This window comes from Oncorhynchus kisutch, unplaced genomic scaffold (assembly GCF_002021735.2).
Source record: "Oncorhynchus kisutch isolate 150728-3 unplaced genomic scaffold, Okis_V2 scaffold4078, whole genome shotgun sequence".
In the NCBI taxonomy this organism is placed as follows: Eukaryota; Metazoa; Chordata; class Actinopteri; order Salmoniformes; family Salmonidae; genus Oncorhynchus; species Oncorhynchus kisutch.
In genome coordinates this window covers 160,793-186,613 of record NW_022266023.1, presented here as the reverse complement: position 1 = coordinate 186,613, position 25,821 = coordinate 160,793, and the positions used below count along the sequence as shown (strand labels likewise).

At 41.4% G+C, this 25,821-nt stretch overlaps 1 protein-coding gene and 4 non-coding genes across 5 annotated transcripts; 4 read left to right on the top strand and 1 right to left on the bottom strand.

The window, feature by feature from the left end:
• Nucleotides 1-290: 290 nt before the first annotated feature.
• On the top strand, nucleotides 291-373 carry trnal-cag (transfer RNA leucine (anticodon CAG)). The gene has a single exon. It is a non-coding gene; the product is annotated as a tRNA-Leu (tRNA).
• Nucleotides 374-644: 271 nt separating this feature from the next.
• trnas-aga (transfer RNA serine (anticodon AGA)) lies at nucleotides 645-726 on the top strand. The gene has a single exon. It is a non-coding gene; the product is annotated as a tRNA-Ser (tRNA).
• Nucleotides 727-1,620: 894 nt separating this feature from the next.
• On the top strand, nucleotides 1,621-1,703 carry trnal-cag (transfer RNA leucine (anticodon CAG)). Its single transcript has one exon. It is a non-coding gene; the product is annotated as a tRNA-Leu (tRNA).
• A 271-nt stretch (nucleotides 1,704-1,974) lies between these two features.
• On the top strand, nucleotides 1,975-2,056 carry trnas-aga (transfer RNA serine (anticodon AGA)). The gene has a single exon. It is a non-coding gene; the product is annotated as a tRNA-Ser (tRNA).
• Nucleotides 2,057-7,983: 5,927 nt separating this feature from the next.
• On the bottom strand, nucleotides 7,984-25,357 carry LOC109877931 (uncharacterized). The gene is made up of 21 exons (XM_031822165.1): nucleotides 25,274-25,357; nucleotides 18,532-18,590; nucleotides 18,364-18,444; nucleotides 18,144-18,268; nucleotides 17,403-17,546; nucleotides 17,011-17,109; nucleotides 16,739-16,900; nucleotides 16,500-16,599; nucleotides 16,101-16,321; nucleotides 15,293-15,449; nucleotides 14,884-15,107; nucleotides 14,496-14,616; nucleotides 13,979-14,175; nucleotides 13,750-13,864; nucleotides 13,370-13,539; nucleotides 13,184-13,281; nucleotides 12,887-13,017; nucleotides 12,398-12,587; nucleotides 8,391-8,532; nucleotides 8,183-8,279; nucleotides 7,984-8,107 (listed from the first exon to the last, which is right to left on the bottom strand). Exons 2-21 carry the CDS (start codon nucleotides 18,572-18,574, stop codon nucleotides 8,034-8,036), a joined length of 2,691 nt encoding a protein of 896 aa, XP_031678025.1. The 5' UTR covers nucleotides 18,575-18,590; nucleotides 25,274-25,357; the 3' UTR covers nucleotides 7,984-8,033.
• Nucleotides 25,358-25,821: the final 464 nt, after the last annotated feature.

Sequence of the window (25,821 nt, the reverse complement as noted above, 5' to 3'; positions counted from 1 at the left end):
ACAGACACTTTTTCGGTCTTATCTGAGGAATTTTATCATTTATATCAGAATGGTCATATTCTAAGGCCAGTTTAGCGTTCATTCAATGACGATTTACTACTCTTTTCCATTGAAGGCCATATTGAGGTTAAATCAATGACTGGAGTTTTCATTGATAAAAACAAATGACTATTGAAAGTGCAAGTCGGTATCGTGCATAAATTTACTGGTCTCTGTGGTGATTGCGTTGCTGTGCCTATTTCTACTTTTACCCCATACTCTTTAACCCGATACCCAGGTACTGTGCTGTAGTCAGGATTGCCGAGCGGTCTAAGGCGCTGCGTTCAGGTCGCAGTCTCCCATGGAGGCGTGGGTTCAAATCCCACTTCTGACAGTTGTTTAGTGCCTCTCAGGAGTCATGCTGCTTAGCAGTAATAATAAGATGATAAAATAACAATTTATAATAAACACTCTCAAATGAAAACCTTCTGGAGCTGACCAAAGATCAAGGAAATTAGAAAACAGCTGTACTTAATAATGAATGAGGGGAACAATTCATTTTATTGCATTATAATGAGTTAATGAGGTACTGCATTGTCTTTCAGTTGTAAAATTATCACTTTCTGTAGGCTATGCCTGGTGGCCCATTCACTGCTGACAAGACTGTTGTCGTGGCCGAGTGGTTAAGGCGATGGACTAGAAATCCATTAGGATCTTCCTGCGCAGGTTCGAATCCTGCCGACAACGAAGTTGAATTTTCTTGACCCCTCCGGAGGTTGAAGTTTAGTCGTGTTTCTTATACCAATCATATCCTCTCAGATCTCCACAAGTACATAGGGATTAGTTGTCCATTTGGGATAGGATCCCACCTCACACCTTTACACACCTGGTTATCCATCCTTCTAGCTCTATAGGCCACAGTAGCATAGGTTACAGGTTTGTAGTCAAGCCACAGATTTCAGGTGAGATCCCATGATACACTCAACAATACAACAACACGATTCTCATGAATAACCATTAAGCCATTTTCTAAGATTTCCCCCATTTTGACATGTGGAAACCTGTTGTCACTCTTACCCTGACGGATAGCTCCAGACACTTTTTTGGTCCTATCTGAGGCATTTTTTAATTCATGTCAAAATGGCCATATTCTGAAGACACTCTTAAAGTCTGCAGGGTAATCGAACTGGCCACATCTAAAGTCAAGCCACAGGTCACAGGTGAGCTGCCTTGTTAAACCCTAAAAATAAATAATAACACGATTGCGTTGAAAATACCCATTAAGCCATTTGTTAAGATTTCCCCCATGTGGACCTGTTGTCACTCTTACCCTGATGATTGCTGATATTTACAGACACTTTTTCGGTCTTATCTGAGGAATTTTATCATTTATATCAGAATGGCCATATTCTGAGGCCAGTTTAGCGTTCATTCAATGACGATTTACTACTCTTTTCCATTGAAGGCCATATTGAGGTTAAATCAATGACTGGAGTTTTTCATTGATAAAAACAAATGACTATTGAAAGTGCAAGTCGGTATCGTGCATACATTTACTGGTCTCTGTGGTGATTGCGTTGCTGTGCCTATTTCTACTTTTACCCCATACTCTTTAACCCGATACCCAGGTACTGTGCTGTAGTCAGGATGGCCGAGCGGTCTAAGGCGCTGCGTTCAGGTCGCAGTCTCCCATGGAGGCGTGGGTTCAAATCCCACTTCTAACAGTTGTTTAGTGCCTCTCAGGAGTCATGCTGCTTAGCAGTAATAATAAGATGATGAAATAACAATTTATAATAAACACTCTCAAATGAAAACCTTCTGGAGCTGACCAAAGATCAAGGAAATTAGAAAACATCTGTACTTAATAATGAATGAGGGGAACAATTCATTTTATTGCATTATAATGAGTTAATGAGTTACTGCATTGTCTTTCAGTTGTAAAATTATCACTTTCTGTAGGCTATGCCTGGTGGCCCATTCACTGCTGACAAGACTGTTGTCGTGGCCGAGTGGTTAAGGCGATGGACTAGAAATCCATTAGGATCTTCCTGCGCAGGTTCGAATCCTGCCGACAACGAAATTGAATTTTCTTGACCCCTCTGGAGGTTGAAGTTGAGTAGTGTTTCTTATACCAATCATATCCTCTCAGATCTCCACAAGTACATAGGGATTAGTTGTCCATTTGGGATAGGATCCCACCTCACACCTTTACACACCTGGTTATCCATCCTTCTAGCTCTATAGGCCACAGTAGCATAGGTTACAGGTTTGTAGTCAAGCCACAGATTTCAGGTGAGATCCCATGATACACTCACGATTCTCACGATTCTCATGAATAACCATTAAGCCATTTTCTAAGATTTCCCCCATTTTGACATGTGGAAACCTGTTGTCACTCTTACCCTGACGGATAGCTCCAGACACTTTTTGGTCCTATCTGAGGCATTTTTAAATTCATGTCAAAAATGGCCATATTCTGAACCAACCTATTAGGACAACCTACTGTCATGTAACAATGACAAGCAACTTTCCTGTAACACTGATGTCAAAATGTCAGATGAAAAAGAAAGACATTACTTACTTTCAGAGGAGCAGCGTAGCACACACCATTGAGGCCCACAAACAAAGCTGTGGATAGTTTCCTTGAGGCCAGAGCAGAAGGAAAGAACAAATACAAATGCCGAAACCCGGGATCGAACCAGGGACCTTTAGATCTTCATTCTAACATGTCCCAACTGAGCTATTTGGCAATTCACTAAATTCAATTCTGTGGCAACCTTGACAATTCACATGCATGTGACTCACAATTTTGACAGTCAAAAAGTATATCATAGCCAGTACGGGATCGAACCCATGACCTTGGCGTTATTAGCACCACGCTCTAACCAAGTGAGCTAACCGGCCACTAGCTATTGGATGCAATTGTTGAGATGCACCGAGCCTCTGCAAGTGCTGGAGCGTAAACTAACAAGTCAACCAACAGCATAGCCTGACAAGACTGGACCCTCTTGGTTGCTTCTTGCGGAATTTCCAAACGGCTGGGGAATTAGCTCAAATACTTTGCATGCGTGAGGTAGTGGGATCGATGCCCGCATGCTCCAAAATCACATCTTTGTCCTCCAAACACGACGAGTTGAGTTACCAAAAAGTAACATTTTGGTTTCATCTGACCATATGACATTCTCCCAATCTTCTTCTGGATCATCCAAATGCTCTCTAGCAAACTTCAGACGGGCCTGGACATGTACTGGCTTAAGCAGGGGGATAACGTCGGGCCACTGCAACGAGTTTAGTCCCTGGCGGCGTAGTGTGGTTACTGATGGTAGGCTTTGTTACTTTGGTCCCAGCTTTCTGCGGTCATTCACTAGGTCTGGTGTCCTTTTGACAGCTCTGTGGTCTTGGCCATAGTGGAGTTTGTAGTGTGACTGTTTGAGGTTGGTGGACAGGTGTCTTTTATACTGATAACAAGTTCAAACAGGTGCCATTAATACAGGTAACGAGTGGAGGACAGAGGAGCCTCTTAAAGAAGTTACGGTCTGTGAGAGCCAGAAATCTTGCTTGTTTGTAGGTGACCAATAATTATTTTCCACCATAATTTGCAAATAAATTCATTAAAAATCCTACAATGTGATTATCTGGATTTTTTTTCTCATTTTGTCGGTCATAGTTGAAAGTGTACCTATGATGAAAATTACAGGCCTCATCTTAAGTGGGAGAATTTGCACAATTGGTGGCTGACTAAATAATTTTTGCCCCACTATCTCATCTACTCACACATTATCATATATTGCCTGAAATGGAAGGAACCCGGGAATTAATATCTGCCTCATCCCAGGCCTCATAAAATATTTACAAAACATATTACACTTAGGATTAAAAATATAGGCTGATTTAAAATATTTTCTAAAATGGTACATTCATAATAAATATTTGGTAAAAACTGCCCCCAATCCTCAAACACTTCTCTATAAAACAAAAGTATATTACCTAACATTTCCATTTTTACTCTAATTCCTTACACTTAAATCTACCAACTTCAAGCGATTTTTCACCCCCCTTCCCATCCCATAAAAAAAATTACTAAAATCTTATTCATTTCAGATAAAACCCATTCTGGCATATCCGAAACGTTCATTACATAAATAAAAATTGACATCAATGAATTTATTACAATTACTTTCCCTTTTAATTCAAAGACTACCCGCCTCTACATATTTACCACCTTCCTAACTTTATTACACCACTCCATGTCAAATCCCTAGCTTCCATTTCCTTCACTCCTAACATCTTAATAATCTTTTACCACCTTAAAAGTACATTTCCCCTCATTAATCTTACTCATTACTACTGACTTCTCCATGTTAACCTTTGCACCTGATGCTTGTCCATATACTTTAAAACACTCCATCACCCTTTTACACTTCCCTCATCTCTAACTGTTATTGTGGTATCATCTGCGTCTTGATGAATCAAACTAAAACCTCCTTGTGGAGTCTGTACACAATTTATAAGATCTTTTTTTCAGAAAAAGATTAAACAAATAATAAAGCTGATAAAGGGCACCCCTGTCTCACAGATCTCTCAAGAATAAAATAATCAGTAAAAACCCCATTACACATTTCCCTACTTTTTGCCGCCTTATATAATTTTATCCATCCTATTATTGTATTACCAAAACCATATTTATCCATTACCCTAAACATAAAATCATGTTCCACCCTATCAAAAGCTTTATTTAAATCTATGCTTAACCATTTTATTTATCATACAATTAGATCAGCAATATCTCTACCAGGCACACTATAATTCTGTGTAGGTGCTATAATATCATTTAAAACTTGCTTCATTCTATTTGCCAGTATCTTAGTTAAAACCTTATAATCTGAATTTAATAAACTAATTGGCCTATAATTCTCCAGTTTCAATTTGCTCCCCTTATTTTTATATAAAATCATTATCAGCCCTGTCACCATAGATTCTGAAACATTATTATTATCCTCCATATATTGATAAACTTCCAATAATATAGGTGCTAAAAACTTTTATATATTTTATAAAACTCTGCAATTATCTCTATAATAATAATATCTCTACATAATCATTGCCAACTTCACCCTATACATTTTCAATCTTTCTAATATACACTGCTCAAAAAAAAGGGAACACTAAAATAACACAGCCTAGATCTGAATGAATGAAATGTTCTTATTAAATACTTTTTTCTTTACACAGTTGAATGTGCTGACAACATAATCACACAAAAATGATCAATGGAAATCAAATGTATCAACCCATGGAGGTCTGGATTTGGAATCACACTCAAAATTAAAGTGGAAAACCATGACCTCTACAACGCCTGGGCATGCTCCTGATGAGATGGCGGATGGTCTCCTGAGGGATCTCCTCCTGGACTAAAGCATCCGCCAACTCCTGGACAGTCTGTGGTGGATTGAGTGAGACATGATGTCCCAGATGTGCTCAATTGGATTCAGGTCTGGGGAATGCGCGGGCCAGTCCATAGGATCAATGCCTTCCTCTTGCAGGAACTGCTGACACACTCCAGCCACATGAGGTCTAGCATTGTCTTGCATTAGGAGGAACCCAGGGCCAACCACACCAGCATATGGTCTCACAAGGGGTCTGAGGATCTCATCTCGGTACCTAATGGCAGTCAGGCTACCTCTGGCGAGCACAGAGGGCTGTGCGGTCCCCCAAAGAAATGCAAGTTGAAGTTTTGTAAACAAATCCAATCTCACGAAGCCTGTTCATTAGGAGCAGACGAAATGTCAAAAAGTTTGATTACAGTCCGTAGAAACATGTCAAACAATGTATAGAATCAATCTTTAGGATGTTGTTAAAATAAATCTTAAATAATGCTCCAACCGGAGAATTCCTTTGTCTGTAGAATTGCGATGGAACAGAGCTCGCTCTCATGTGAACGAGCTCAAGGCATTCTGCCAGACCTCTGACTCATTCCCCTCTCATTCGCCCTCACCTCACAGTAGAAGCATCAAACAAGGTTCTAAAGCCTGTTGACATCTAGGAAGTGCAACATGACCAATATCCCACTGTCTTCAATAGGGAATGAGTTGAAAAACGAACAACCTCAGATTTCCCACTTCCTGGTTGGATTTTTTTCCTCAGGTTTTTGCCTGCAATATGCGTTCTGTTATACTCACAGACATCATTCAAACGGTGTTAGAACCTTGAGGGTTTATCAAAATATACTAATATATGCATATCTTAGCTTCTGGGACTGAGTAGCAGGCATTTTACTCTGGGCACCTCTGGACAAGAAGATAATAAGAAGCCATAAGAAGATAAGACTCATCTATGTATCTGTGCCAATATAGCAGGAAACCAATTAAGACATATCGATTTTGGGGTGTAGTTACCCTTTAACTAGGCATGTCAGATAAGAATGACGGCCTAGGAACTGCCTTGTTCAGGGGCAGATTTTTACCTTCTCGGCTCAGGGATTTGATCTTGCAACCTTCTGGTTACTAGTCCAACGCTCTACCCACCTGCCCGCCCAAGATTGAGCTCGTATAATATTATAAAATGCACTTCTTTCAATAAAGTGTTTCACATTCTCCACTGGTTGGAATACTATCCTGTGTCCTCAGATTAATGGAGTTAGATATGTATACGTTTTTTTCCTGTATATATGAATTACAAATCAATCATGTTTAGTCTATTGTATAGTTACAATGTGTAATCATTGATATCCCAGGAGCAGTAAACACTTAAGTGTATAATTGTAATACATACACCGCATCGTTTGATATGACTGAAAGTGTCTGTCATACCAGAACCACACCTTTATTTGCCAAGGAAGAGTACATGATTGGTGAATATATTCAATGTACAGGCTACAAGATGGGAATCTCATACGTGGTATTAACTAAAATACATGTGTATATAGGTCTTGCATCCTTGGCACAATAAAGGTATGTTCTACTCTAGGCTTCATTAATGCCATTCAGACTTGAGGGTCATTGATTGGAATGAATATTAGTTCATAACTACGTTTTAGGGTCCATACCCAGAGCGGCAACAGTTATTTTTAATCCGACTCAAGCAAGTAAATAGCTAGCCATGTTACTTTAGCTGCATTGCAAGGCAAGCGTACAATTGTACAGTCAATGCTTTAGCCAGCTAGATACTTTACAGCCACTGTTTCACAAGACAACATCCTGGTTTGTTGGTTCTCAGGAGTCCCTGAAAGACAAATTCATTCTCCTAACAATAGCTAAATAGAGATTTTCGTAATTGAATTTTGACCCAAAAATATATATAGCCACGTCTCTACATTATCACATTCCTCTCAAATTGTACATTTGCTTGACTCGTTGAGACAACTTCCATCTGTTTTGTCAGCAATCTTCGTTGAGCGCCACAAGGCAAGTGTGGCTCGTGTCAAAATTAGTCTTTGGGACCCAAATGCATAATGATTGCGTAAACTCCCCTTGTGGTGGTCTGGAGCAATGAAACCGTCCCACGGTGCAAGCTCGCAACTTTAAGGAGTGTCTTCAGTCCCCGCTTTTCCGTACGGTGTGTGTTGAAATCTTATCCTGATGCGGAATAGATTGCAACGTATTCATGGCTCTACCTTTGTAGATCGGACTTGGAGATTGTGAAGAGATGTCTTGTGGGGAATGCATGGGTGTCCGAGCTGTACGCGAGTTTAAAACAGACAGCTCGGTACATTCAGCTTGTCAACACTTCTTACACAAACAAGTAGCGATGAAGTCATGCTCTTCCCATTTGAGCCATGAGATTGACATGCATATCATTGAAGAAGAAATGTCCATATTGGATGGAAACCAAGCTAGTGAGAGGTATCAAGGAAAGTTGTAATTTCAGTTGAAAATTACCAACACTGCAACAGTGTTCAACACTTATCTCCCTCCGGTGGATGGTTGAGTTCCATGCTTACAAAAGGGTTGATTGATACATGTCAGATGACAAGCCTACGACATGGTGTTAAGGTAGCTCCAACGGTTAGGATTGTTTTATATAGAACACTTTATTTGTCATGTTAGAACAATACATTACACCCAAAGAATGTATCCAGAAGAAACATATACATGACGCTCCTCAAAGAGGTCTTTGACATGTCGTTGACCTGTTGAGAGAGAGAGCGAACCTATTAGTTCAGTTATGGTCTGCCAGGGTCTGAAAAGCATAAAACAAGACCTACCTCTTTTCAGGTTGTCCTGATTCACACATTGTCCACTACAGGGGCCGCCAGTGGGACTACTGGCATCACAGATGACCACATCACAATGGACAAAGACCTAGGAATCAAAGATTTGATGGTGTCAGTTATTTAAATAAAAAAATTTTTAAAGGGATGATTGCCACTGACAAAAATTAAAGAATAAAGATTGTTGGGTGAACTTTGTTACCTGGCCACTCTGCTCAACCGCATCCTCGGCGAAGGAAAACATATAGACCTCAAAGCGTTTGACGTGAGAGGGGAAGTGGACCCTGGCGTCAGCTTCTACTGGGTGGAAGACCACACGGTATGGATCCTCGGGGTTCTCACAGCTGCCAGTGTAGAGAGAGAGGGACTAAGTTATGAACAAGAAAACGCTGCAAACCCCAACCGCCTTGTGTACAAAGTCTTGTGGTGGTGTCATGAATGTCCTGTGAGGATCAGATCAATTTACAGCAGAAGTGGGTTCTCCCCCTCCAGTATGAACTAAAGGAATGTTTTTGCTAACAGGCTTTACCCAACAATCACCTTTGTCTTGAAAAAACATATTTCATATACAATGTAAAGGCTAGAGACGTCCTACCTGTAGAGTAAGCACGTTTCTAGTAAAAATCACAAAATAAAAACCAATATGACATTCATTTTCTATAGCTAATCTCTGAGTGCATAAAAGGAATGGTAACAGAAAGTAACATTAGACCAGAAAACCGTGAGGCGCAAGCTAGACGTTTGGAACTTTCCTAACCTAGAAAATTTACTTAAAGACCATTCTGCTACCACATCCAAACCATCCTACTCATCACCCACTGAGGAATCAGCGACAGGGTTGATTAGCCTATCTTCCAGAACGTGTGAAAGGAAAATCCATCCTGTAGTTCTGTTCAAGACTAGTCATTGGAGCCACGGACAACCAACATTAACCTCATGTAGCCAATCAGAGAGAAGACCAACCTACCTTTCCACAAATACATTCATGCTTTTACTCCAAGCTGGTGCCGGTTCTTGTGTTCAAAAATGTATCAATGATAAGCGTCCCTTACGGAACGGTGGGGGGTGTGAAGAGATACCTTGTAACAAGCTGTCATTGTGTCACCTGTGTGTTTAGCCTGTGTTATTTAGTTAGCTAGTAATTCAATTAAACCAACTTGTATAGTACTGAATCATAAGGCTGGGGTTTTTGCAGCTGCAAGGAGGATACGATGTAAAGTTAATAAGTTGACTATCAATTTAATAGATTTCTACCGTCTAGAGTTTAAGTCGGGAGACGGTAACTTTAAAACCGCTTCCTCGGCACCCCAAATCCTACGTTTTTATTTTATTTTAAAGAACAGAAATTGGGCTTTCCGTCAACAATATTTATTTTGGTCTACTGCAATGGCTTGTTAAATGACAGATGTCAATGGAATAGAATATACATGTTTGACATGAGGTGAGATGTCCCTCTAAATGGTTCTTAAAATTCTAAATGATCCAGAAAGGTCGCCTGTAGTCTGACCAGAATATTGATCGTGGTTTAACCAAAGTTGCCGAATAGACAGTCGGTATCATCAACAAGGCAATCATATTTTGCAACACAAGTACTTCATGCAATGCGCCAGAGCAATTCTTCTGCTGTTGGAGAAAAATTGGTCACAAAATAAATTCCACACCCACATGGAGGACTTCTGTGAAGGGCGCAGCTCTACTATACAAAGTAACCTACGCATTGACAGTTTAGGCCTACTTTTTTAATTTGCATCTTTGGGAGGTTTATCCTTTACGGTTTAACTGCCAGATATTAGCAAAAAGGAATTTGTGAAATCTGAAGACGTTACATTAAGAGAAACACCCACACCAGTACAAATCACTTGAGCTGACAGACGATAGTAAGGATTTTGCACAACGATATAGTTGCAGCTGAAGTGACAAATCTGAACAACCCATTTTGTGCACAGCCATGTGAATGTTGTGTCTTTTCCTATGATATACAAAACATTTCAGCCTGTTTTTTTTAAACTGCTATGACATTGCTGATTTAATAAACAGTTACGCCGTGTCCACATGGCCAAATTTAGGTTGATACCAATTCATAAAATTGGTAAAATTGCATGATTTCAAAGCAAACCCGATCCCCCAAATGAACGGTTTTGACAAATAAAGTTGCTTCACTACACTGCTTGGTGTAACATGCAGCCAGATACTGAAAAGGCACCCGCAAATTAAAGTGTCATTTGCAGCGTGCATAATCATGGGCAAAGTCATTGTAGCCCATTACAAGGTAGGAAAAAGAAGTCATCTTTTCTATAGTAACCCAATTTAAATTCTTGACAAAAATTAGGCCAGCATGTCCATCTGTGGCAAAGTGCTCACCCAAATAAAAAAATGTAGTAACATTTTTTTTAAATATGATCATTAGCTAGCTAAATAAGGTTAGCAAGATGCTGCTACACTTGACTGTGGTATTTGTTCATGTTTAGCAACTTCCAATTAGCGCATTCCTCTAGGACAGGAAATTCCATTGAAAGCGGCATCAACTTCTGGGGATCCTGTCAACTGATCCTATTCAGTTACAAACATCCATGCTGCACAGGAATCTGAACTATCCTTTAGGTTAAATGCAATAACTGTTTTAAACACAAGAGGTCACTTGTGCCTGAATTCAACCCAAAACCAACAACTATTCAGTCAGTGTTAAAAGCAGTTGTATGAAACCAATCGGAAAGGCAAGCCAAGCTTGCCAGCCGCTCTTGATTTCCATTCGACTGACCATCAGCTTGGCACAACACTGAACTGTAGCAAACCAAAAGGATAACATTGAGTAAAAAGGTGTAGGTAATGCCAACATTAACCTTTTCACACACACGAGTTCCAAATATCTTCAACAGTCGCCCCAGTGGGAGTTGATTTTATGCGCGTGATGTCAGAATGCACTCACCGTTCCAACATGTGGACATTTAACCCGCGCTGACCTCAGACCAAGGCACACTACCTGCTAATTTTCTAGAGGCCGTTTCAACTTCTAATTTTGCCTCATTCATTCACAAAAGTAGCCCATTTCACTGTTGCAGACCATTTATATTTGAGAATTTAATGAGCCGGACAAACTTTCCTTCAAAAGAAAGCCCAAGCACTTCCCCAGATCAAGTATACAGTCCTTGAACATTTATTGTGTTCCTTACAAATAACTGTGGACATGCGTGTATTCCTATTAAAGTGCCTTATTTTCTGTGTCACGGGTTGTCGTTTCTACTGCATCGTACCATAAGTATAATGTACTTAGCGTTTTATTCATGCTTTCTGATTCTTGCCTAGATTGTAATGGACACATGTGTATAACACTTGAAGGTGGTACTGAATATGAGCTAACACCATACAATGCAGTCGGGTTATCACGTAAGCGTCTGTCAGACTTATGGTGATCTCAACTGGAGTAAAAAAAAAACTGTCTGCCTCACCATTTATTGTTGATAAATTCCCAGTTCTTAGTAATATTTCCTGCATCATCCTCTTCACAATACCTTCCCCCAAGGACTTAACCCCCCAATAATGGATTGTGCTATATCTTGCAACTCTGTTTAGCTTTCGTGCTAGGTGACAACAATTGGCGTTTTGTATAGTTACCTGTAAACTACTTGTCATGTGTACGCCGTAACAAGTACAAACATTATCACGTGCTGAAGTGGCCAAACTAAGTTAAGATCTCAGGCAACGGGCGCAGTGAACAGCATTCTAGGAGTTCTTGCTTGACAAACATGGCTGCCATACTTTCTATACTAGATTTACATGGCTCCCTTGTACCGCATCATACTGTAAAACAAGTCAACCTGTTATTTAGACTAGATGATAACGTTAACATTGATATATTTTACAAGCAAAGCTGGAATAAAGTTGTGAAGAACTTCATTTCTCAACACCACAACATCGTTTAGATGATTTCAGACAACGCGGTTTAGAGTCGATGGATGCAGCATACGTTCCGTTCCAATGATACGCTGCAGGGACCACTCAGTGATAACAAGCATGTGAAATTGGGTGGAGATCTGTGACAGACCACACATGGCTCACATCGTTTTTAAGCATTGTGACCACTCGACCTATGGATGGGGGCATAGCCACGGTAGCCAAAGTAAATGGCCTGCCAAGCATGATAGGTTGCTAATTACTCAGGAACCACACCTGTGGAATAACACTTGTTTAGGCCCAAAAACAACATGTTACCCATTAATGATGAGATTCCACCGGGGTCGGGAGTCACGGTCCTCGTTGAGGGTGGCCCAGCAGTGGTCAAGCACCAGCGCTACCTTGGGATCAGAGGACGTGGTCAGCTCCACCTCAAAGTGCAGAGGCTGTCTAAGGTACCTCACCACTGGATAGTCCTCCTCCTGGTGGAACGTGTTATACGAGGCGTCTGGAACACAGAACAAGGCAACCGGGGGTCGTGTTCAGTGGGCACCATCTGAACTTGTCCATTAAGAAATGCTCGTTTATCATATCTGTTGTGCCCCAATGAACACAAGCCATTTATAGCCAACACTATCCACCCCCCACTAGAGGCTTCTGACAAATAGCCACACCTGTAGATCTCAGAACGCAAGAGTAATAGATCACAAGGCTTACATTTTTGGGAATGGTTTTGTAAAGGAGACCTTCCAAGATTCTTTTAGAGGCTAGGGGTCAAGTTGAAATTCTGAATTTGTGCACGCTTACCCTGAGCGAGTCTCATTCTGACCATTAGTCGACCAGTCCCAGTCTCGGCAAAAGGCTCGTTGTCACGCGGCCTGGTCAGAAAGGCCAATGTGCGAGTGATGTTGGCCACATAGTAGCAGGAAACCTTTAACCTAAAAAAGGGATGTGAGCAACTTCAATAGGGGAAACGTCAAGCAGTGGAGTGGACACTGGTAGTAGAGGCACATTTTCCCTGTATACAAAGTATTGAGCAATGGATGAAGAAAAGTGAACCTTATGAAAGCTAATAGCTACAATTGTGATGCGTAATGCACTTACTGATATTCCTCCTCTGAAGACGTCGTGGCATTCAGCTTCACCTCAAGTTCATCTGGCAAGGAGATTTCGTTCTCATACAGCATGACATTGTTGATAAACTATGTAGTAGAGGGGAATTGCTTATTACAGCCTGCAGAAGCAAACAGTCCATAAATACACATCACCTCAGGGTAATAGTCATTTTACCTTCCTGGTGGTGCCACAGGAGTTCACAGTGAAGTGGAAGTAGGCGAAGCGATCGTCACTGTAGGTGGGACCACAGGCGGGGTCGCTCAGGGTCAGCTGACCGGGGTTCAGACCGGGAGCAGACTCCACCTTCACTGCCAGCGCAGTCATCGTTCCGTTAGAGAAACACTCTTGGAGGTGGGAGAGCAAAAGACAGGTAGCCATCAGACCTGGGTTCTGTATTTGTTACACTTATTGAGCTTGAACCAATGGAATAGCACCAAAAATGCAAACCATGCCCATCTGGCACTACCATTTAGACTCACGGTATTTGCAAGGAACCCAGGTTTGGTAACCATGTTAACCGACAATTTATCGTAAGTAATTGTTTGAGAACCAACCAGTCAGCGTTTTGAGGAAGCTGCAAGCCAGGGAAAAGTATTTGATGGTCATGTTGTTGTAAGGATTCAACAGAGCCACATCCAGTCTGCTCCTGACAGAGGACGAGTGAACCGACTGGGAACCAATGGGAGAGTTCATTAGTCCAATATTGTATGCATGTATACAGGGTAAGTAATGCAAGGCTAGCTGCAGCAATTTAGGTTAACATGTTTTGGGAGAGCGTCGTACCTCAAACACTGCGTCCGGCGAAGAGAAGGGCAACGTGATGGTGAAGTCTGTGTCGCCCTCTGTTAAATACTGTTGAGCAAACTCATGGTTAAGCAGCCGCTTGCCAACCAAGACCACAAAAAAGGGCTCTTGGTTCCTGTAGTCCACAGTGATGTGGAAGTTCTCCTGATCACAGTTGCCAGTGACTGAGGGTGGCACTGCAAGGACAAACAGGGTTGTGTTCATTATTTAAGCACAAAAAACAGGAAGGTACTACTTGAACTGGTCCAAGAAGAAACCCTTGTTTAGATTGCAAAATGTTTTGCTACGGTGGGACTGAATAAACACAATCCTGGCAAATCAGGAACAGGGAAACTGGGTCCAAATACTCTAAAGCTTAACATTTTCTTTGTAGAAAGACCGCATAGGAAAACCCTACAGTATGGCTAGTTGGTCTTTCACTGCCAATTTCCCTTCAGGGCAATCATTAACGAGAGGAAACCATTCAACAGTAGTTTGGCGTAGTCCAGAGGCATACCAATGTCCAGCAGTACAGCGTCCACAACGGCAGAGTGAGAGAAAGGAGCGTACTCTGGAAAGATGACCAGGCCGTAGATCAGCTGAAGAGTGAAGGTTGTGACACCTTGTTCCGCCCTTCTCTGTAGTGAAGTTAAAAGCATTGGTCAGCATTGTTGCAACAGAACTCTATTCAACATCAAGTGACAACTAAGTACATATGGGGACTATTAAAACAAACTATATACTTATTCCTCTAAATCAAATGCATACAACTGCCAAAATAATGGAAACACTTGAGTAAATGAGGGATACAAAGTACATTTGTGCCATTTATATTTTGTTGGTGGCCCACTTATTAGGGCATGAACAAATCACTGCGTGTGGCTTTGCATTTAACAGAAACACACCTCCTTAAAGACCACCGGGTCTGAGAAGGGCACCTCCATCCTGAAGGTCTTCAAGGTGTTGTCCGGGGATCTCTGCTCTTGAACATTGAAGCCCCTGGCGTTGCACTCTGCAACAGTTAGCACCATGGTGGGAAAGGTGATGTTCAGCAGCTCCACATCAAGGTTGAAGGTCCCCAACTCAAGCACAAACACTGCCTGCTCAGGAACTGTGTCTAAGGGCGTGTCTGTTCATTGGCAAACAAAGGAAACCATTTTGAAATGCGGTACAATGGAAGTTGAAAATTGACATTTGTTATTGGGTAAGTCCAGGTATTGCCTCCCCGTTTCAGTACATTTTCTGTTTTGTGCCTAACGAACAACCCAGGCATCCCAAATTACCATAGGCACTATTTAACTAAACCAGACTCACAGTTGCGAACTTGTGGAGGCCTGGCCATCGGAGGTGTTGTGATAGGGAAGAGGACTTTATAGCTGGTGTTCTCGTGTGCGACCTCCTCGATCCACAGCAACTCAAGCATGGGCTCAATGGTGTAAGTGACAAAGTACTGGTCATCCTGAATATGGCTCTGTAAGGGAGACGAGTGATGCAGTCAGGCTGTAATATACAATTTGAGTGCAAAAACAGGTAAATGTTCCTTATAAGCCAGAATGTTAAATACAATTATTCTACCACTTGTCTTTGCCACTCGTAATTTAAGACACAATATCCAAAGGAAAGTATTGGTTACCAGACTTTAGAAAGCTGGTAGGTGTATGGTTGTCAACTTGCATTTCTGGCAGTGTGCATTTTCAAAGCAACTGACACGCAAAGTAAACACTTGCGCAATATGTAAACAGCAGCCGAGTGTTGCTTGCATTCAGTTGACAGTGGCAAAGCTACCGCCTCCCTAAAAAGTCAGGTAAACAATACTTTAGTGTGGATATTTGGTCTGAAATTTCAAGCGGCTAAAGGACAAACTGCAAAGACAAGAGGTAGAGTATGTTTAAGTGTAATTTTATGCAAAATTCTCACAATTTTGCAAACCATTGTATATTAGCCTGGTTAAGCAAACAATTGCTCAATAAGAAACGTTTTACACAAGACAACGTTTCTAGGAGTTTACCCATGAGAGATGGTAAAGGGTTACTGAAAAGCACTGACAACTGCTATACTATAAAGGGCTCTACAAATAAGACTTTGAAATTAAACAGGAACATTTTACTCATCCAATGCTGACCTTGAAGTAGCCGCCAACCGCCCCCACCGGAATTTCAACAATAATATGAGCCTCTGTGACTAAAACCGAGTAGTTTCTGGCAGCCATTTCCTCAGTGTCCAGCCTCTTAGCGTCAATTCCCATGTACACCTCCAACATGGTGAAGGCATCAGAGGAGAAAAGTGGGTCTATGTGCTTGGGCATGTACCAGGTGATCACTTCTGGAGTAAAGGCCACTGCCTCTGCAGTGACACAAGAAGCCAAGTGCACATCAAAACAGAACATTTTGCAACTGAAAACTGTGCCATTATTTGGAAAAAGTTCACCAAAACATTTTCCCAACTGAACACTACATGAATGTCTTGTCTGGAGCCAATTAAGAACTGGGCTTATAGGCTCTTAAATTATTTCACACTCAACCTGGTGTTGGACAAACAGCCGTGGCATCTACTCGAGTAACCAGCCACTTCTGCTCAAAGAAGGTTGAGGTTGAGAGCACCCGCATCGGAACCCCAGCTACCTGTTCAGGGGGCAACCACACCAGGGCAGTGTTCAGTAGGACACACCGTATTAACAATATGTTGCAGAGTTCAGGTAGGGCCACCGTTTCCAAATGTTTGCTCTACTGAACATGACCCAGTTCATGGAGGTCAGCTTACATTCTGGAGGTATGTCTCCTCTGCATTATGAGGGCTTCTTAACACCAGCCGTGTGGGAGTGTTGGCTATTGCATAGCCCTTTCTTTGGACCTCATCCACATTCATGACATTCTTGCTAGGACTAAAGACGACTGCTGTCATTTTGTATCCTGAAGCAACAGCCTGTCTCAGGAAATGGAAACATGAATTAAACAAAATTGTCAACAAACGCACATTGTTTAGCGCCATCCTGTCATTTTGTAGTGAAATTACAGAAACTGAAATATATAAACCTCAGCTCCCCTCCGGAAGTTGCCGCTCCTTGCTTTCGGGCCCCCAGTGGGCTGTTTGGGGATGGTTTGGATGTCTGGAAGAGTCCTTCTGACAGACACCTAGAGAAGAAAGGCCATTATTCCCTATGCATTTTCTCCCTCCCATACAATAGGAAATCAAGGGCCAGTTCTCAATCTGTCCACTCGCCTCCTTAAATGCATTGAGAATAGGCTAAAGTTCTCCTATGTGCATTTTGAAGACGCGAGTGGAATTGAGAGAGTCAAGACCTCTACGTTGTGTCGCAGAAGAAATGAAACACGGGACAGTTGTAGCTCTAGACAGATCATTTATACAGGCAGTACAACAAGCGGGACTATAAACATGTCCATTGGGGCATGCTCTGCTCACTTGCCTCCATGTAGTTGCGGTCGCACAGAATCTCTCGGGAGGTCCAGGGGGTGTAGCTACAGGTTTTGCCAACTCTATAAACAGGGTCTTCAGTCATGTGGTTTCCTGGCAGCCTGAACTGCATGACCAAGCTGAACATCTTATCATCCTAAAATGAAGGGGGAAGGGAAAAAAGCCTTCATTATATAGCAAAAAAAAAAACATCCGGTGACATTCATGCAAGTTATAGACTGTGGCAAAATGGGCTATATGAATGCAGCTGCCACTGTATTGAAGCCACACTACAGGAGTAGAGCTCAATAGTTCACATCACTGCAGTCTGTATCAGAAAGTTGGCTGGCCCTCTGAAAGCCCTCCATAAACTTCTGCTGTACCTTACGTCATCGTTAACTTAGAGGTAAGAGATACCAGACCAAAGGGTGGCTAACAATGGAGATCCTTTTGATATCCACAGAGTTAATTAAAACTGCGTCAATGTTTCTGGAACCGGACTTCGGCAACTCAGGCTTATTGAGAACCTTTTTACTGAAGAATGGGTTCAGTTATTTCATTTTTCCATCTAGTGATGCAAATATTGACTTGTATCTTTGTGTAGACAGGGCTCATCTGTAAAAGAGCCTGGTCTCAGCATGACTCCATGTCAAAGGTAAATAAAATTGCTACAGAATGAGTTGCAAATGCAGTGACACTGAAAGGCAAACTTTCCATTTGAAGTACAAGCAAACACTACGGTTCTTAAGGTTACCATGTTTTGGGAAAAGCAGTTTTGAAGAGAAGCAAAAAACATGGCATTCCCCATGGGGTCAAATTTAAAGCTGAATCCACACTGAGTAGCAAGGCCAGGCGTCAGGTTTATGATTTGTGTGTCATCTGGAAGGGATGGAGATGGTGTGAACACAATAGTTGACAAGCAATATCAAGCCAAGAATTATGAAAGGAAAGAAAATCATAAGAGGCAAACTCACTGAAGACAGCATCAACATCTTCAAAAAGAGGAGCGACACTCAAACGAATAACGTTACCAAGGCATTCAGCGTTGAGGTCATCTGGAATAGGAAAGGTTAGTTAAAAAAAATATTTTAAAAAATTGTCAAACGCTTAGTGCTTAAATTTGCAAGGTACAAAATGCATACTTATAGAAGGTGTCTGTTGTGCTTGTATGCCCACAGCTGCCATCAATAGGCAAAACAACCTGTAAGGCATTTGACAAATTATTATGATTAAAAGGAGGAAGAACACAGCTCAAATGTTTGCGTCGCATAAGACTCTCCTAGGCCTGCTACTACTTACCCTGAGCTAAGGAAAATAATCATTGTAGAACAGATTTGTTCTGATGAAATACACAGCTACAGAACCTGATATTTGACCCAAAGTGTGCAGCCTACAGCCCAGGGGTATGCAACTTTTACCCTATGACAAAGGCTTCCCACACTCAGTCACCTGAACCCCAAAGGCCTGCACATTCTCTTTTTATTCCCCGAGCCCTACAAAGCTGATTCAAATAATCATCCAGCTTTGTTAATCTGAATCAGCTGTGTAGTGTTAGGACAAAAACCTAAATGTAAGGCTACTGTTCAATTTTAGAAGGGTGCTCCGCCCTCACCGCTCGGCTCAGGTTAATAGAACTCCCTCATTAGCAGCACAACAGCCTTTCACAGGTGAAAAGCATAATTACCCAACCGTCTACAATTGTAGCCCAGACAGAGAGAAAGATATTGGCCTCTAATGGCCAAAATGCTGCATTTGCATGCACTTTCACAATTTGAATGTAGTCAACTGGGTGGGACTACCAACTTCATTGGCTGAGCCCTACTGGTGACCCTGTTGAAGTCATGTCCAATCGGGTCATCAGAAGGGCTCAGACAATTGTGAAGAAGAAATGTTACTACTTTAATATGAAGATAGCCTCAATGGCGCTGCCCATGCTGTCACAGACACTATATTGGCACAGATACATAGATGAGTCTTTTATCTTCTTATGGCTTCTTATTATCTTCTTGTCCAGAGGTGCCCAGAGTAAACTGCCTGCTACTCAGTCCCAGAAGCTAAGATATGCATATCATTAGTATATGTGGATAGAACACGCTCTGAAGGGTGAGTATAACAGAACACATATGGCAGGCAAAAACCTGAGAAAAAATCCTACCAGGAAGTGGGAAATCTGAGGTTGGTCGTTTTTCAACCCATTCCCTATTGAAGACCCAGTGGGATATTGGTCATGTTGCACTTCCTAGATGTCAACAGGCTTCCACTAGATGCCAACAGTCTTTAGAACCTGTTTGATGCTTCTACTGTGAAGTGAGGGCGAATGAGAGGGGAATGAGTCAGAGGTCTGGCAGAATGCCTTGAGCTCGTGATGCTCGTTCACATGAGGGCGAGCTCTGTTCCATCGCAATTCTACAGACAAAGGAATTCTCCAGTTGGAACATTATTGAAGATTTATTTTAACAACATCCTAAAGATTGATTCTATACATCGTTTGACATGTTTCTACGGACTGTAACGGAACTTTTTGACATTTCGTCTGCTCCTAGTGAACACGCTTCGTGAGATTGGATTTGTTTACAAAACTCGCTAAGAAAAGTAGCTATTTGGACATAAATGATGGACATTATCGAACAAAACAAACATTTATTGTGGAACTGGGATTCCTGGGAGTGCATCCTGATGAAGATCATCAAAGGTAAGTGAATATTTATAATGTTTTTTCTGACTTCTGTTGACTGCACAATATGGCGGATATCTTTTTGGCTTGTTTGGGCTCTGAGCGCCGTACCCAGATTATTGCATGGTTTGCTTTTTCCGTAAAGGTTTTTTGTAATCTGACACAGCGGTTGCATTAAGCAGAAATATATCTTTAATTCTGTGCATAACAATTTTATTTTCATCAACATTTATTATGAGTATTTCTGTAAATTGATGTGGCTCTCTGCAAAATCACCGGATGTTTTTGGAACTACTGAACATAACGCTCCAACGTATACTGAGATTCTTTTGATATACATTTGATATACATTTGATAACTTTATCGAACAAAACCTACATGTATTGTGTAACATGAAGTCCTATGAGTGTCATCTGATGAAGATCATCAAAGGTTAGTGATTCATTTTATCTCTATTTCAGATTTTTGTGACTCCTCTCTTTCGCCGTAAAGCATATTTGAAATCAGGCACTGTGGTGGGATTAACAAGAAGTGTATCTTTAAAATGGTGTGAAATACTTGTATGTCTGAGGAATTTTAATTATGAGATTTCTGTTCTTTTGAATTTGGCGCCCTGCACTTTCACTGGCTGTTGTCACATCGATCAGCCCTAAGAAGATGTATCTATCTCTATGAGGCAAGACAATTGTCATTCAGGATTAAAAGGTGACTGCACTTCCTGATTTGGCCTTAGCTGTGTTCGAATACTCGCACTAACTGTACTGTTTGTGACATGAATTGAGTATTTAGTATGCTTATTGGTCATAGTATACCTGTATAAATATATCATAGTATACCTGTATACCTCTGGCCCTTCTTTGGACACTGTGTTAACTAACCTTCAGATGAGCTTCAATGCCATACAACTCTCCTTCTGTGGCCTCCAACTGCTCTTAAATGCAAGTAAAACTAAATACATGCTCTTCAACCGATCGCTGCCTGCACCTGTCCGCCCGTTCAGCATCACTACTCTGGACGGTTCTGACTTATAATATGTGGACTACAAATACCTAGGTGTCAGGTTAGACTGTAAACTCTCCTTCCAAACTTACATTAAGCATCTCCGATCCAAAAGCCCCATTTACTACCCACCACTGCAACCTATATGCTCTCGTTGGCTGGCCCTCGCTTCATACTCGTCGCCAAACCCACTGGCTCCAGGTCATCTACAAGTCTCTGCTAGGTAAAGCCCCGTCTTATCTCAGCTCACTGGTCACCATAGCAGCACCCACCCATAGCACACGTTCCAACAGGAGAATCTCACTGGTCACCCCCAAAGCCAATTTTTCCTTTGGCCGCCTTTACTTCCAGTTCTCTGCTGCCAATGACTGGAACAAACTGCAAAAATCACTGAAGCTGGAGACTCAGATCTCCCTCACTAAGCTTTAAGCACCAGCTGTCAGAGCAGCTCACAGATCACTGCACCTGTACATAGCCCATCTGTAAATAGCCCATCCAACTACCTCATCCCCTTGCTGTATTTATTTATTTATTTTGCTCCTTTGCACCCCAGTATCTCTACTTGCACATTCATCTTCTGCACATCTACCATTCCAGTGTTTAATTGCTATGTTGTAATTACTTTGCCACCATGGCCTATTTATTGCCTTACCTCCCTTATCCTTTCCTTATTTGCACACACTGTATATAGACTTTTTCTACTGTATTATTGACTGTATGTTTGTTTATTCCATCTGTAACTCTGTTGTATGTGTCGAACTGCTTTGCTTTATCTTGGCCAGGTTGCAGTTGTAAATGAGAGCTTGTTCTCAACTAGCCTAACTGGTTAAATGAAGGTGAAATAAAATAGAAATAAAAAAATACTATGGATATATTTAGTATGCCAAATGTTCCAGGATGTCGTACTAAATTCGCCAAAATATGAGAAATACACGAAGAGGACACTGTTTCCGTACTTTAGGGCCAATAATGCAATTCTTCAGGAAATGGGCGTGGCTTCACATCGTTTCCAGATTTGTTGAAAATGGCGGAAAATATGCAGTCGAAGTACAACGAGAGCGGATACAAATTCATTGCTTTAACTAATTATGACAAATATTAAGAAAATGTTGAGCAATGTAATAAAGTAATTACTTTTTAAATAAGTTAACTTACACGTTATATTGGCTGACAATTTGTTAGCTACACTGGTCTTACGAACCACATAGCGTATCAGTACAGCAGTATGTACCGGTATGTTGTTAGCTAGATACCTAACGTTAGTTGGCTACTTATAGATCAAACTTGACAGTATAATAACTATAGGCTATCTAACTAACTACCCAATGTTTGACGTGATTATTCCCGTCATTCTGAGCTTAGCTAAATGGTATAGTCATTGTGCGTTCTCAATGGACATTTTGGTGCTTTCGTAAATTCGCTCTGGCTGTCTACTCTGCTCTGAATTTACAAACAGACAATCTGACAAAGCTCTGAATTCATGAGCGCATTCTGGAACTCCTGATTGAATTTAAGAACACACCCGAAGTCGTATAATGTCTAACCAGTCATTTGTTATGCTAGATAGCTAGCAAGAGGTTGCATAGCAACAGCATCACCTTCCGGTAGACAGGTGAAAAGCTAGAACGCGCAATTGAAAGCATACTGTTCGTTTACAGAATACTAAAATGAACTAATAATATATAGTATTCAGTATATACTCATTAAGTATGTAGTATACAGTATGTTAGTGTGGGTATTCGAGCACAGCTCTTGTTTTTCATCAATGCTCATTAAGAAATGCTAGCGGCCATGACTGAAGGCAAACAAGAATTGTCTTGGGGGTGTGGTTTGATGTGGGTGTTTCTTGGATGTGTTTTTACCATTCAATTGCAATAAACAAGTGCAGTAGTGAATACGTAAGGTAAGCCAGCTTTGCTGTAGAAAACAACGTTTTGAAGTTGAGGACTTCTCCCGATGAGCATTGATACCAGAGCACGCTCATTTGGGCTACAGTTTGAATCACAATGTACCAGATGAGTGCGGAATCTGACTTTGGACATTGAATTATTATTATTTAAAAAATGTTGTGTTCGATCAAAAACATTCGGTTTCGGAAGTGAATGTAGTGGTGCGTTTGGTTGGTGGATCTGCACATCTGTACTGAGGTAGGCTGTGCAGGTAGCCCAGATGAGAGTACGTCTGAGATGGATGAAGGTGAAAGGATCAGTGATGAGTCTACCTACAAGACTGTACACATTTTTTGGTGGAAAATGTTCGGAAAAGGAGACGGGGGTGGTTTTGCCACAGATGGGGACATAGATGGAAGGGGAGAATCTAGAGGAAACAAACAGGCAGGCAGAAGAGGTACAGGAGAACAAAGTAGTAGTGTTTTTTTTATCTGAGACAACCAGTAAAATGTTACATCTGATAAAGTTGTCAGATGTACAGTTACTTTCGAAAGTTTTGAGCTTATGCAGCCACCGTTTGTGGTAGATGGTGGCAGATTGTGGTAAATTGCGTCTTGGCTGACACTTAAATAACGTGCCATAGAATTATGCGGAACCACGCAAGATGTGCTGCAGGATGCCGCAACATTTAAGCTTATAGGGTTCCAAAAAAGGACTGCAAAAACATACGAAATAGGTTGTTCCAACCTGTAAACGAACAGTATGCTTTCAGTCGCGTGTACTAGCTCTTCACCTGTCAACCGGAAGTTGATGATGTTGCTATGCAACCTCTTGCTAGATAGTTAGCATAACAAATTACTAGTTAGACATTTTACGACTTCAGGTGTATTCTTCAATTCAATCTGGAGAACCAGATGGGCATGGTTTGCATATTTAGGGCTATTCCATTGGTTCTACTGTGCTCGGCAAGCTCAATTAAGTGTAACAAATACAGAACCCAGGTCTGATGGCTACCTGTCTTTTGCTCCCCCACCTCCAAGAGTGTTTCTCTAACGGAAGCTTGGCTTGCCTTTCCGATTGGTTTCAAACAACTGCTCTTAACACTGACTGAATAGTTGTTGGTTTTTTGTTGAATTCAGGCACAAGTGACTGTCCTAGAGGAATGCGCTAATTGGGAGTTGCTAAACATGAACAAATACCACGGTCAAGTGTAGCAGCATCTTGCTAACCTTATTTAGCTAGCTAATGTTCATGTAAAATCCCTTTTGCCTGATACCCCCCCCCAAAAAAAATCCCCCTATTCTCCGTTAACATTTCCCCCGTCGACCGTTTGTCTCTGCTTCTGCAGGTTTTCGCTCTCAAAAGTACACCTTTTTAATAGAAATATAACACGATTAGATGTTCTATGTCCATGACAATGTTTAAAACCCTAGCAGGGAACCACTTTTGAGGTCTGGGAAAAACGGAAGACATGTCGATTTTGGGGTGTTGTTACCCTTTATAAAGGCAAGTGTGCGCCAGGAAGAGACCTTTATTTGGTTAAGCGGTGTTGCTGTAGCGCTCATGGCACCAAACAGATGGAAGGAAACTGAATCAGGTACGGAATATTTGGACTCATTTAGATTTGTAATGTAATTTAATTTTTACCCCAATTTCGTGGTATCCAATAGGTAGTTACAATCTTTGCCCATCGCTGCAACTCCCGTAAAGACTCTGGAGAGGCGAAGGTCGAGAGCCGTGCGTCCTCCGAAACACAACCCAGCCAAGCTGCACTGCTTCTTGACACAATGCCCGCTTAACCTGGAAGCACCAATGTGTCGGAGGAAACACCATACACCTGGTGACCGTGTCCGTGCATTGCACCCTGCCCACCACAGGAGGTCGCTAGTTGGCGATGGGAGAAGAACATCCCTCCCGGCCAAACATCCCGGCTAAGCTTTGGCTTTTTAACTTTCAAACCCACATGGGTGCCTGGACTTGGATTGTCCTATGCCACGTAGCACTTACTTGTGTTTATAATTTTTCCTTTTTGTTTTCAATTACTATTCCCCTCCAAGAGAACCTGTGGTTGTTTTGGAATACCTAAAATCTGCAATTCAATCCATGACACCCTTTAGCATAGATGCTGTAGACAGACGACAATGTGGCTTTTAAAGTCAATTTCAATTTGTATTCGTGGTAAATGCTGCAGATGTTGACTCAAGACCTAAATTACCTTTAAAAGCTGCATTGTCGGCGATCTAGTGCTATAGCGAGCCATGGTTGAATCCCGGCCTTAACTGTTATGTTGAAGCAAGCTACTTTACAGGAGGAACTTCCCACCTGACTTCCTGTGAAGGGTCCACAGCCAGTTTACTGACGGCAATCAAGAAACGGTCAGTGAGGTCTTTCTTCCCCGACAGGAGACAAGCCTGTCCCCATGACCTCAGCCAGTCTCTCCAGGTGCTGAGCAGTGCAGCTCCTCACCGCAGCGTTACGGTGGCTGAGGAAGGAAAAACAGAGCACATCAGTTATATGTCATAGAGATACATGAGTTAGGAGATGAATGATAATGGATTGTATTGATGAAGTCTCATCGATGGATCAAAATGTTCGGTAAAACTTTATATTAAGGTCCCTTAATATACCATTTATAAATTGTTTGTAAAGAGTTACTTACCATTTATTAATCATTATTCCTACATTTGTAAATGTCAATAAGAAATCTATAAATAGTTATTTACACATTTATAAACGCTATTTTAAATGATTTGTTCATGACTTACTAATAAGGTGTTTGATCATAGTATGATCACAATATGTAAATGATTAATAATGTTCTACTAATGTACTATAAACCAGTTAAAGGAGTTATTGTCAAGGCATTTGTT